This window comes from Danio aesculapii, chromosome 6 (genome assembly GCF_903798145.1).
Source record: "Danio aesculapii chromosome 6, fDanAes4.1, whole genome shotgun sequence".
Lineage (NCBI taxonomy): Eukaryota > Metazoa > Chordata > Actinopteri > Cypriniformes > Danionidae > Danio > Danio aesculapii.
Genome location: NC_079440.1, coordinates 13,308,565 through 13,321,605, shown reverse-complemented (window position 1 = coordinate 13,321,605; position 13,041 = coordinate 13,308,565). Strand labels below are relative to the sequence as shown.

The following is a 13,041-nucleotide window of genomic DNA, read 5'->3' as shown; positions in this document are numbered from 1 at the left end:
AACATTTAGGGATGTGAAGTCAAGTTGGGCATTTTATTGCATTTATTTGCATATTCCAAAAATAACATGTATAGTATGGTTGCATTTCTTTGTCAAGTTGGCCTCATATAAACATTTTGTGACAAGGAAAGACTAATTGATCACCGTTTATAAATGAATTTGCTGATCCATGTTTGCCTGATGATATTGTTTTAAAGCAGGGGTATGCAGACTTGCTACTGGAGGGCCATTGTCCTGAACAGTTTAACTCCCACTCCAATTAAACACAGCCAAACAAGCTAATCGACGTCTTAAGAATTGCTAGTAGCTTCTAGACAAGTGTGCTGTAGTGAGTTAGCGCTAAAATCTGTAGCCTGATAACCCTCTAGAAGCAGGACTGGACACTCTTTAGTGTGCCTAATAGGTGACCACTCACTGTATGTTATGATGTTTAGTCTTTATGGTTGGGATACTATGCTTGCTGAAATGAATCTATTTCTATACTCTTAGCACAAGACAAGTTGTGAAATGGGATGCCAGACGGAGGATCTTAACACTCAAGATGGTCAATGCCAAACCTTCCAAGAGTTGAAACCCCACACCCTGAAACTTGAACCAAAAAGTGAAAGTCTGTTTTACTTTCTATTATTTATCTTATATTATATTTTTCTTTTCATATTGACATCAGTGTTTTTTTTCTAACCTTATGGTGATGTGTTAGGTAGATTAGAGATTAGATTAGATATGTGACTGGATCACAGTAGCATGTTTTATCAGCCAATGGCAATCATTTTTAAAGGAATTCTCCACTTAAAAATTAGGCTCATCTTACAGCATAGGTCTCAAACTCCTGGAGGGCCGCAGCTCTGCACAGGGGGTAGGCATCAAAAAAATACAATTTACTGAGTAATTTGATAGATATCATAGCATAAATAATACTTGGTACAACTACTGTTTTACATTACTTTGACAGTTGGGTTTAGGGTAGACGTAAATAAAAACAATAAATGGGAAATGTATTAAATAATATAAATAATTCTTGTTACTTCTAGGCGCAACAATATCCGATCTAGCAACAACCTATGGAACCCGTCTCAACAGCGACACCTAGTGGTCATTTTTTACTTATTGCTCGGTAAGCTTCAGGAAAGAAACAAAGAAATCAAATTGAAGAATCAAACCCCACGTTGTACAGTTGAGGTGATTTAGTGAAGCGGTGAGAGTTCTAGACTAGCATGCCAAGATAATAGGTGCGTTCGACATGAAGCACAGCTGCAGCCGGTGATCAACGAGAATAGCCGAGCGAGGAGTTGAAAACGGAGCCGTCAAGCCGGACAGCCGCACACTTCGGGGTTCAAAGTTGAGGCAGTCATGGGATCATCATCATTTATTTATTTATTTATTATAACAACAAAAGATTTACAAATAAAACAGAGTACAGGCTCTACAAACTATAGTTCATTTTTAAACAATAAGGGAATTATGAATTAAATATATTACAAACGCATGAGAGAAATAAGGGGAAACGAGAGGGGAATATAAACATAAAAACGAACAGGCCTATTAAATACAAAGCAAAAAGCACAAATTCTATGAGTTTAAACATCACTCTAGGCTAATACTTCTGGTTTGAATATGCTAAAAGGGAGTTTTCGTTTATTTACATTTATAGATATAAAACTTTCCAATATATATTAATGTAAAACCCAAAACAATGTGTCTTGATTAAGTCTTAAACAATGATTAAGATTATTTTGGATATTGAAAGCATTTTCAAAACAGCACTTTAATCCAAAAAGATTGAACAAAAGGACATTCCTAAATTAAGTGAGCTCCACTTTAAGTAGAAGTTGCCCAGAGAGAGCAGGAATAAACGGCTAGACTGGAAATAAAATATATATTTTTTTATAATCATTTTATAATTATTTAATAAAATAGTTCTTTAACGTAATTTGTTTAGAAACCTTTAGGGTAGTAGGATCAATTATGATAATTATTTTATTTCAAGTCTGTAAGACTTATTTGAGATAATGTTTAGGTTATTTACTAAAATATATCATTTAAATTGTTCATGGAGCTGAATGTAGTAAATAGTCTGTATAAAAAAGGTTGAAAATAAACATGCAAACAAGCTAGCCTTTACAACCAAATTATTTAATGAAACATGATTACTGCAGTAAAATATTTGTAGCTCTTTAATAAGCATGATGTGTACAAGATAGAAATGGTATGAAAGGTTAATTGTTTTTTAAATTTGTGAATCGGAATTTGTCCAATAATAAACCCGAACTCAGCCAATCGTGTAGCTCGTGCAGTCGCTCTTCAGATGCTGCACCGGCTGAGTCAGTCTGATCTCGTTTAACATTGGTCTGACATCTGAACGAACACTTTGTGAACAAATTGTTTTGGTCATAAAAAGTAACATTATTAAAATACATCAATTCATTTCACAAGTCGGGATTTGAACTCGGGTTATTTCCAGCACAGTTACTCTGTGCACACACACACACACACAGTCGACTAAGCTACATGAGGTTTTTCCGACACTGTCAGGCAGATGCAGATTCGCCAGGTCTTGAAACAACTGATGCTTTGAATCGATTCAGTCTCGTGACCTGGGTGTGTCGAATCACCTTAGTCACGTGACCTTGATGTTTCAGATCATTCTCAGTGTTGCCAGATTGGGCGGTTTTGCAACGGCGTGCTCGTCAGCCCCAATCTGCTCGTATAAACCTGTTTTGATCTCCCAAAGAGATGCCATAGCCCCCCGTTCTTCGCATACAAACGCTTAGAACAGTGTAGAGACGCTTGTGATCCCCCTTCCCGACATCGCAATCACTCCTCTCAGGATCTCGACACTGTCAAAAAGTCAGTCAGTTTTACATCAGCCATCCCTTCAAAATATTTCAATTAATTTAGCTATTTATGCTTGGCTCTGTTGTATTTACAACAAGTACTAAGACAAAGAAAACGGCTGTTTTCTAGATATTGATAGGAACTTTACTCTCATTCTGGAAGAAATAATTAAGGAACTTTGTTGCTGTACCATGGCTGCAACCGACGCAGTAACTACAAAAAAAGTCGAGCTTTAACAAGGAAAATTATCAAAACACTAGCAAGATGCTAATGGTCTAATCCGATTCAGTGATTAAAGCTAACCAAAAAGTGCCCCTGCCAGATCCAGAGATCGGGTGGATGGATTCAAAAATTGTCAAACTCAACTGCTTAACTTTAGGGTGGTTATAAAATGAGCCCATTTTCAAAAACAGTGGAGTGTATCTTTATTATTAAAGGAGTTTTAAGGTCCAATCTTTTATGTTGGTGATAATGGGGAGATCACAAATGAGAGTTGTTTCATGAGCAGTGCCTAAATGTTTAGTGTGTTTATATTACAGCAATAAATGCAGCCATTTGTATTGAATGTTAACACTTTTTAGAAACTTGAAGCATGCAGAACGTGTTGGAATAAGATTTAATTTCTGTTAACTCGTTACAAAACTTTACAATGTTAAAAAGTACAACATTTCGAGAAAGAAATTGGCCAAAGTTGACTCTAATCTCAGACTTGTATTCTAAAGCCATACAAATTGTAATCCTGAAAGCGAGAGATGAGCAAAGTGAGGCGATAGATAATAATGATACAGTTGGGCCCCGGGGACATCCGGAGTCACAGCTGTTTCCGCTCAGCGCTGTTTACCCAGGTGGATAAACCGACACTTACACTCGGGCAAGCTCAAACAACGACTGTACTATTGGAACTAAACGAAACTAATCAATTCCGTACTCTTAACTTTGAGTGTAATATAACACAGTTTGTATAACTTTTTAATGTCAACGTGACATTGTGCAAACACAACCCCGAGTATTTCGCAACTCGTCTCGCGCTTTCAGTGTAATGGCTACCAGACTTGCAACTTAACTTCCTGCCATACGTGAACAATTCCTACAAGATTTCCAAAGACTCGCATACGTGAAGCGCACAACAAACAGGAAACGGTAGTGCCGTGGATTTGACAGACGTGCAGCTGTGACCACTCCGCGTCCAGGAGGTCGAATCGCGCAGCCAATCGCGTCCTAGAAGAAAGGCGGGTTTTCCGTTTACGTGACGCAAATTTGACTGGTAATCTCCGAAGCCCCACCTATTGTGTTTCCCGCACCGTCAATCAAAAATAAGAAAAAAAATCGACCCGAATCTCCGATCACAGCCCGCCTTTGATTAAAACAATCATGTTGGGAGTTTAAATGAACAGATAAACCTCCGATTTTTTACCTTTTCACGCTATGACTGGTACGTAACACTTATCCCGATCGAAGCACAGCACCGCCGGTGAGTTTGGAGAGCCATTAGCCAAGCGAGCTAGCTCAGTGTTTAATCTTTCTCAGCAGCGACGCTAACCGTTAGCCAGCTAGCCTCACTTTAACAAAGTAAACATTTGGGAAGACTGTTGCTCGGGCAGCGCGAACGCAGAAAGGTCCGCCTGGTTCGTTTAAATTCCAGGCGGTTTGGCGGCTAATCTCCGCCTTTTCGAGGTGGGAGTTCTTTGAGCATGAATTTGTTTTGAGTTTTTTCTCTCGCTGTGTCTCCGTAGCCCCAGAACAGCCAGCGAAACAGCAGGAAATGGCTGCCTTGGACGTGGACAGCAGTCAGAGCGACTTTCTGCAGCCGGCCAGCGGCGCCCAGGACCAGGTATGAAATCCCCCGGTTGGTTTCTCGCCTTCCCGGCGCTGTCTCGCGGGGTGTTGTGGTGTTTTGGTGAAGTTCACACGTTTTAAAAATAGGGGAAAAGTCGAACACTTCCTGTGAGCCTTCGCTTTGTACGGCCACCCACTTTCTTACCCTTTAAACCCGCCCATTGTGGGTCGGACAGACTCGCCACCGTCGCCTTGCCCGCTTTACCTGCGGTGATCCTGGGTCACCCCCACGATAGGGGAGGACCCCTCCATCGGGAAAAGCCTCCACCCCTACCCAGGCTCTCACACAGCCTCCACAGCTCCACCATTCCCCCTGGAGCTGCAGCGAGCGCAGACCTGGCGAACAGAAGCTCTTTGTCACCTTTTGTCGTGTGCACTTGGCGTTTAAAATAATATCGATAGTTTATTTGTCATCTCTGACAGGCGCACGGCCTTTTAAAGACGTCATTGTTTCGTATTAAATGGACAATTGAAACACACCCTATGATACTCATGTGGGCATGAAAAAATATTCATATCATCCCTACTTCCTAAGAGTATGTTATGCACAATTTTATGAATAGTCCATATATTATGTTTTGACATCAGTTTATTAATGTTATAACTGAAGATTTCTCTCTGGTGTCCTATCACTTAAAGCAACATTCTTTTTTCATTTGGATAATATTTTTGTTTTTAAATCAATGATGTTCACTGCCTGATTGATATACGATATAAAGTTAGTCTCAGACTGGACAAGAAGCGCTGTCAAATTCCATGGTTCTGCGCCCTGTCTTTAATATATGTAAAATTATTTATTTCCACAGTATTTTCAGTGGAGACTTCATCTCATCGAATGACTAAATAAATGCTTAAGTCTGCTTAACTGATTCTACTTTAATTACATTAAAACATTGTTGCTGTAAAAGGAACCTTATGAAATTAACAGGTCGCATTAACCTTTCACCGGAAGTTTATCGGTGGCTGAAAAATACTAGGTGACGTGGTGGTGCAGTGGGTAGCATTTTCGCCTCACAGCAAGAAGGTTGCTGGTTCGAGCCTTGACTGTGTCAGTTGGCATTTATTTATGGAGATTGCTTGTTCTCCCTGTGTTTGCGTGGGTTTCCTCCGGGTGCTCCAGTTTCCCCCACAGTCCAAAGACATATGGTATGTGTGAATTGGGTATGCTAAAATTGGCCGTAGTGTGTGTGTGGATGATTCCCAGTGATGGGTTGTGGCTGGAAGGGCATCTGCTGCGTAAAACATATGCTGGATAAATTGGCAGTTCATTCCGCTGTGGTGACCCCAGATTAATTAAGGGACTAAGCCGAAAAGAAAATGAATGAATGAATGAATGAATGAAAACACTAGTTGTGCATGTAGCCCATTTCACCAATGTTAAAGGGGACCTGAAATTGCTTCTTAAACAACCAAAAGAATTAAATGAAAATGTAGGACAAGAGCTGATATTGTGAATTGACAAGGTGTGCCACTTTCCATATCATCATACAAAAGAAGAGATGCTATGGGAAGTTATTTTCATTGCAGATTATGAGGGCACATGATTAAAAAAATTATGGAAATATAATTTATTATGAATACTGCAATATCACCAAGAAAATAATAGTTTTTATTTTAAAGTAATTTATTTATTAACTCTTATTTAACTCTTATTTAAAGCAGAAACAATCTTATTATGAGAAACAATCTTATTTCAGACTATTGTTGTTGTTTTTGTTTGTTTTTTTCATGAAATTTGTTTGTCTTTTATGTATTTTTCCAAATTTTCCTAAAACATAATTTTTCACCCCACAGCAGACCACAGACCTCACGGCCATCCAGATGACTGGCTCATCTGATCGCTGGGAGGTGCTGACACCTGTGAGCTCAGTGAAAGGTGAGCCAACAGTTGTGCATGTACCCAGCGGAGGACTTTTGGGCAGCAATGGGCAATATGTGGTGCCATTACAGACTATGGCTGGGCAGACCCAGCCTGTTTTCGTGACTGCAGGGGTAGATGGCACCGGTGCTAATGGGGTGCAGTACCAGGTCATCCCTCAGCTGCAGGGGGCAGATGGGGCATCATTAAGCTATGCAGCATCCGCTGCAGATGGAAGCACGCTGGGCACTGACATCGCCATCCTTCCGGATGGAACGCAAGGTATTGCCACAGCAGCTAATGCAAATGACCTCCAAGGCCTACTGAGCCAAAGTGGGCATGTGCAACAGATTCCCACAGTCTCATTGGCCGGTTCAGGGTTTGGTGCACAAGGCCAAGTTGTTGCTAATATGGGACTGCCCGGCAACATCACGTTAGTGCCGATAAATAGCTTGAGTAATGTGGATCTGGAGTCTCTGGGATTGGCTGGTGCTCAGACTATAGCAACAAGCGTAACTGCAGACGGCCAGCTCATAATGACTGGCCCCACCACCACAACAAGCGATAACCAGGGGGAAAGTGGCAAATGCACAGAGTCACTTAACGCCAATGATGCTAACGCTAATGCCTTTGTGCCAACTACCACCTCTTCCACATCGACATCACTTCCTGAGACAATAGATGGGACAGGAGTTCTCACCCAAGCCACTGCTGTATCAGCCGGCCACCAGGATCTGTCTTACATCCAGCAGAACCACACAGCCGGCGGTGAGCAGGTGGTGCAGCTCTTACCTGCGCAGACGGCAGATGGAGCAGCGCAGACACTACAAAGCGTGCAGCTGTTGAATGCTGGCACGTTTCTCATCCAAGCCCAAACCGTCTCTCCTACCGGCCAGATCCAGTGGCAGACCTTCCAGGTTCAAGGGGTTCAGAACCTACAGAATCTACAATTACCAGCTGCTGGAGGGGTCTCTTCCTCCCAAATTACCCTTGCCCCTGTACAGACCCTTTCTCTTGGGCAGTCTGGCGCCACGGGTGCAGTGGGCCAAATCCCGAACCTTCAGACAGTCACTGTCAACTCAGTTGGTCAGTACCAGCAAGATGAGAACACAGAAAGCCATACAGGTATTATAAGCTTTATTTAGCTATTTATTGTAACATTTACGATTATTTTGTGTAGAATCTCAAGCGTCTTTCTGAATGTTTTAAATCATCCTCCACTCTCTGTTTTTGTAGATATTCAAATTAAAGAGGAACCAGAATCAGATGATTGGCCAAATTCTACCCTGAGCACCAGTGATTTGGCGCATCTGCGTGTGCGTTTGGTTGAGGAGGATATGGAGGGGACGGGCCAAGAAGGAAAGAGACTGCGTAGAGTAGCTTGCACTTGTCCAAACTGCAAAGAGGCTGGAGGAAGGTAAGGCGCAGATCCTGTTTTAACCATAGACTGTAAAAGACAAAGACGTGGTATCCGTGAAGTTTCTGAAAAGCGCAAATGAAACTACAAGTAGGCGTGGCCAACCGTCGCCATTTTATTTGTGTGTCATTGCACCTACTGGGGGTTACCAAAATATGGCAAAGAGGCGGAGCTACAGATGCCTGCAAGCATTTTGCTTTGACAGGCTTTTCTTTGGGAGAAACGCTTAATACTTCATTACCTACTTCATTAACGCTTAATACTTCATTACCACATGTGCTTGGTTGTACACTATATCAGTAAAGTGTTTAGACTTTTAAAAATACTGTTGTAATACATTGAGCCACTAAACATAGTTCTTAAGATGTTTTTCTACAGGAGGGAAATGCGAATTACTTCTAAACACTTCAAATATAATCTGTGTTAGTAAATGCAAGGCTATTGATGAAATCCAGGCATAACTCAGATGACTGTTCTATAGCCTACAGCTAATCAATCTCAGATTCTGGAGTGCATTACAGGTCTAAAAAAATTATAAATGATTAATTATTTTAAGTAAAACAATTATAGATATGGTATGTAAGTATATAATTGCACTCACCTCGGCAATGGAGGCAACTTAAATGGTTTGTGAGCACAATTAAGTGCACACAGCATGCCATATCATCTGTTAATTGTAAGAAATAATTCCAAAAGGCAACTGACTGTGTAAAGCCACATAAATCAAAACAAAAACACGATGTATATGCAGAGTTTGGCGGCTAATCAGCTGGAATCAGTTGAGGTAAAGTGACGATGACCAGCAAGACCTAGCTGGCACTGAAGTGGCTTTTATTATGCAGACTTAATATAAACGAAATGGATGAGTTATAAAAAATTCACCCCCTCGCAGTTGTCATGAAGGGTAATATTAGCAATATGCACCAAAACCATCTTTTGTACCAGGCTGTACACAGGTTTCTATCAGCTGTAAAATTGGCCAATTTAGCATTGCAGTCAGTGGACCTCTGGAGTTCCTGGAGCCAGCCCCCAAAGGCCAGTAGATGAATTGCAGTTTCAGTTACTTCCGTATTAGCTTCACGAGGGAGAGCGAGAGGTTGCCGCTTGGTTTTAACAGGCAATTCACTGCTTGTGCAAGTTTCTACTTTTTATAATCCTCATTTGTAATGTTGCGATTTCAGAGGTTCAAGTATGGGAAAGAAGAAACAACACATCTGTCATATCCCAGGGTGTGGTAAAGTGTACGGGAAGACGTCTCACCTCCGAGCTCATCTGCGCTGGCACTCAGGAGAGAGACCCTTCATTTGCTCATGGAGTTACTGCGGTAAAAGATTCACCCGCAGTGACGAACTCCAGCGCCACCGCAGAACACACACAGGTTAAATCAGAATTCTATCACACTTGGATCCAGTCTGATCATTCAAGTTGTTGTTTGACACCCTTTCCCTTTTAATTTCAGGAGAGAAGAAGTTTGTGTGTCCAGAGTGCTCGAAACGTTTTATGCGCAGTGACCATTTGGCCAAACACATTAAAACACACCAAAACAAAAAAGGGCTAAACTCCAACACTGGTGTGGGTCAAACAGAAGCCGCCGCCCCCTCGGACACCATCATCACCGGGGGCGGAGCCACAGTCATCCTCGCCAATCTCCAGCAGGCTGGCACCCAGGACCTCCTCTCAAACTCCGACCTCCCGCTCCAATTGGTCACTGTGTCTGCCAGCGAGGTCTTGGAGTGACCCAAAATCACGGCCACTTTCACAGCTCGTCTGCTTTTCACTATCAATCTTTTTATATATATATATATGATTAAAATACATATATATATTATAAATATATATATTTTAAAAATGACTTATCCATTTATGTTCAATAGCAGTCTTTTGTACAAACAAGGCAAAAAATGACATTAAATGTGGTTCCACACAAACACAAACACACACGCTACATGCTCAAATGAACTTGTGCTCATACACAGAAATGCCTTATTTTGTATCATAATCTGTAGTATAAAATGCTGGAGCTGCATGTGTTTTTACTTTTGCTCATGTATATGTTCAGGGGACGATCATTTTGAGAGCGTGTTTGTGAAATGGTACATGGAAAGCTGGGATATGTGTGCGCGTGTGTATGAATGATTATAGTAAGAATGGTGGCAGGAGAAGGGCACAGTCTGCTGTGAGGGAGGTTCACTCATGATCTGTCCATTTTTATCCTCCTCCCTCTCGGCTGGCCTTCGTTCAAACGTGTCTTCACTTTTAATTTCATTTTGACATCATGTTATTGGTCTTTGCGCTCTCGCATCTCCTGATTTCGTTGTTCTACTCACATGCAAGACATCAGGTGACAGAGTCAAACAATCGTGTAATAAACTTCCTTTTACTTGTATCATCCTTCTTATCGCTGTCCAGATTATCCCTGTAACATTCATAATGTATCTTCTTTTCCTTTTCTTCAGCCCCCAAGCTGTTTATAGCCACAATTTATGTAGTCTAATAATGATTCTGTCGTATCAGAGACTCCTCGTTTTGATTACTTTTTAAACGTGTAAAATTTGATGTTACTTTTGTACAACTATTTTGTTTTGTTTTTTTCTTCTCCAAATGGAACACAATTAAAGGCGGAAACCTTCCTTTGACTTCATAAACTACAAGTTTGTTTCTAAATGCTTTAATATTGTGTTGTTATATATGTACTAAATGAATTCACCCTATACTCAAATACCTCATAATACTGACTGTTCTCCGGCACACTGCCATACTAGTTCTGCTTGTAGTGTGTATGCTGTGCACAATATGTGGATCACAGAATGCCTTATTTTACAGAAACCAAAATGTTTAGTGTACGCTTAAGCACATGGTGCTGGGAATACTGTCCTTACGTGCATGTATACAGTCCGATGAAGGTCCTGGTAGTATCAGCTGACATTTTTGATTTTGTTTGTTACATTTTACACAACTTCATTAAATAATTAAAATGAAAATTATTTGTTTTTATTTCTGAGACAGTTTCCCAGTGATGGGTTGCGGCTGGAAGGGCATCCGCTGCGTAAAACATATGCTGGATAGGTTGGCGGTTCATTCCGCTGTGGCGACCCCTGATGAATAAAGGGACTAAGCCGAAAAGAAAATGAATGCATTTCTGAGATACCTGGATCTGTGCAGCACACTGGTCATATTCAGTGAGAGGTATGTTAGGATTCCATTCTCAATACAGATTCTGGTTTTTATACAGTCTGTGAGACTACATTAGCAGGGTTTTTGCAAGGTCTTAACTACATTTTAGGCCCTAAAAAGTCTTAAATTTACTAAAATATTGTCTGGTAGGTCTTAAATCATTTAAAATGCATCTTAATTTTTTTTAGATCCATGTAAAGCTACACAATTGGGCTGACAGATCCATTCACCGACAACACATCTCAATAAAACTTTTAACTAAACTTTTGGACAGACTTCATACATTTAGTTTATTATAGTTTTTAAGAAAAACATACAGTGCATCCGGAAAGTATTCACAGCGCTTCGCTTTTTCCACATTTTTCTGTTACAGCCTTATTCCAAAATGGATTAAATTAATTTGTTTCCTCAAAATTCTACACTCAACACCCCATAATGAAAATGTGAGAGAAGATTTTTTGAAATTGTTGCAAATTTATTAAAAATAAAAAAAAACTGAAAAATCACATGTACAGAAGTATTCACAGCCTTTGCTCAAGCCTTTTTGAATATGATGCCACCAGCTTGGCACACCTGTCTTTGGGAATTTTTGCCCATTCCTCTTTGCAGTATCTCTCAAGCTCTATAAGGTTGGATGGGAAGTGACGGTGTACAGCCATTTTTAGATCTCTCTAGAGATGTTTTATAGGATTTAGGTCTGGGCTCTAGCTGGGCCACTCAAGGACATTCACCGAGTTGTTGTGAAGCCACTCCATTGATATTTTGGCGGTGTGCTTTGGGTCATTGCCCTGCTGGAAGATGAACCGTCGCCCCAGTCTGAGGTCAAGAGCACTCTGAAGCAGGTGTTCATTCAGGATGTCTCTGTACATTGCTGCATTCATCTTTCCCTGTATCCTGACTAGTCTTCCTGTACCTGCTGAAAAACATCCCCACAGCGTGATGCTGCCACCACCATGCTTCACTGTAGGGATGGTATTAGCCTGCTGATGAGCGATGCATGGTTTTCTACAAACGTAATGCCTGGCATTCACTCCAAAGAGTTCAATTTTAGTCTCATCAGAACAGAATTTTGTTTTTTGTGGTCTGAGAGTCCTTCAGATGCCTTTTGGCAAATTCCAGGTGGGCAGTGGCTTCCATCTGGCCATTTTACCAGACAGGTCTGATTGGTGGATTGCTGCACAGATGGTTGTCCTTCTGTAAGGTTCTCCTCTCTCCACAGAAGAATGCTGGAGCTCAGACAGAGTGACCATCAGGTTATTGATCACCTCCCTGACCAAGGCCCTTCTCCCCTGATCACTCAGCTTAGATGGCCGGCCAGCTCTAGGAAGAGTCCTGGTGGTTCCAAACATCTTCCACTAATGGATGATGGAGGTCACTGTGCTCATTGGGACCTTCAGAGCAGCAGAAATTTTTCTGTAACCTTCTCCAGCCTTGTGCCTCGAGACAATCCTGTCTCGGAGGTCTACAGACAATTCCTTTGTCTTCATGCTTGGTTTGTGCATGTCAAAGCACAAACCAAGCATGGTCATTAGAGCTTCACGGCAAAGGCTATGAATACTTATGTACATGTGATTTTTCAGTTTTTTTTTAGTTTGTTTTTTTAATACAATTTTTTAAAAAAATTCACATTGTCATTATAGGGTATTGTGTGTAGAATTTTGAGGAAATAAATGAATTTAATCCATTTTGGAGTAAGGCTGTAACATAAAAAAATGTGGAAAAAGTGAAGCACTATAAATACTTACCGCATGCACTGTATGTTGAAAAAAAAGCATGTATACGACTAGGGTTTGTATATTTTGATCCATTATTTCAAATTAGTGGCTAGGAACTTTTGTTGATGAGGCAAATAAAATATTTTCCATTGGACCAAGTAGGACGTTAGAGAAAAAGTCTTAGCGTTTAGTCCTGAATAAGTCTG

At 40.8% G+C, this 13,041-nt stretch overlaps 1 protein-coding gene across 5 annotated transcripts in view; it reads left to right on the top strand.

Moving 5' to 3' along the window:
• The window catches only part of sp3b (Sp3b transcription factor), a 21,476-nt gene extending 10,885 nt beyond the window's left edge, over positions 1-10,591 (top strand). The window contains exons 3-8 of one of the 5 annotated variants that reach the window (XM_056459568.1): positions 490-607; positions 4,569-4,666; positions 6,469-7,654; positions 7,766-7,946; positions 9,128-9,324; positions 9,406-10,591. In XM_056459568.1, coding sequence (XP_056315543.1) covers positions 490-607; positions 4,569-4,666; positions 6,469-7,654; positions 7,766-7,946; positions 9,128-9,324; positions 9,406-9,683 — 2,058 coding nt within the window. In that variant the 3' untranslated portion in view covers positions 9,684-10,591. Of the gene's footprint in view, positions 1-489; positions 608-3,417; positions 4,307-4,568; positions 4,667-6,465; positions 7,655-7,765; positions 7,947-9,127; positions 9,325-9,405 lie in introns of those variants that run through there. The other 4 variants (XM_056459569.1, XM_056459567.1, XM_056459570.1 and 1 more) reach the window with 4 other exon arrangements.
• Positions 10,592-13,041: the final 2,450 nt, after the last annotated feature.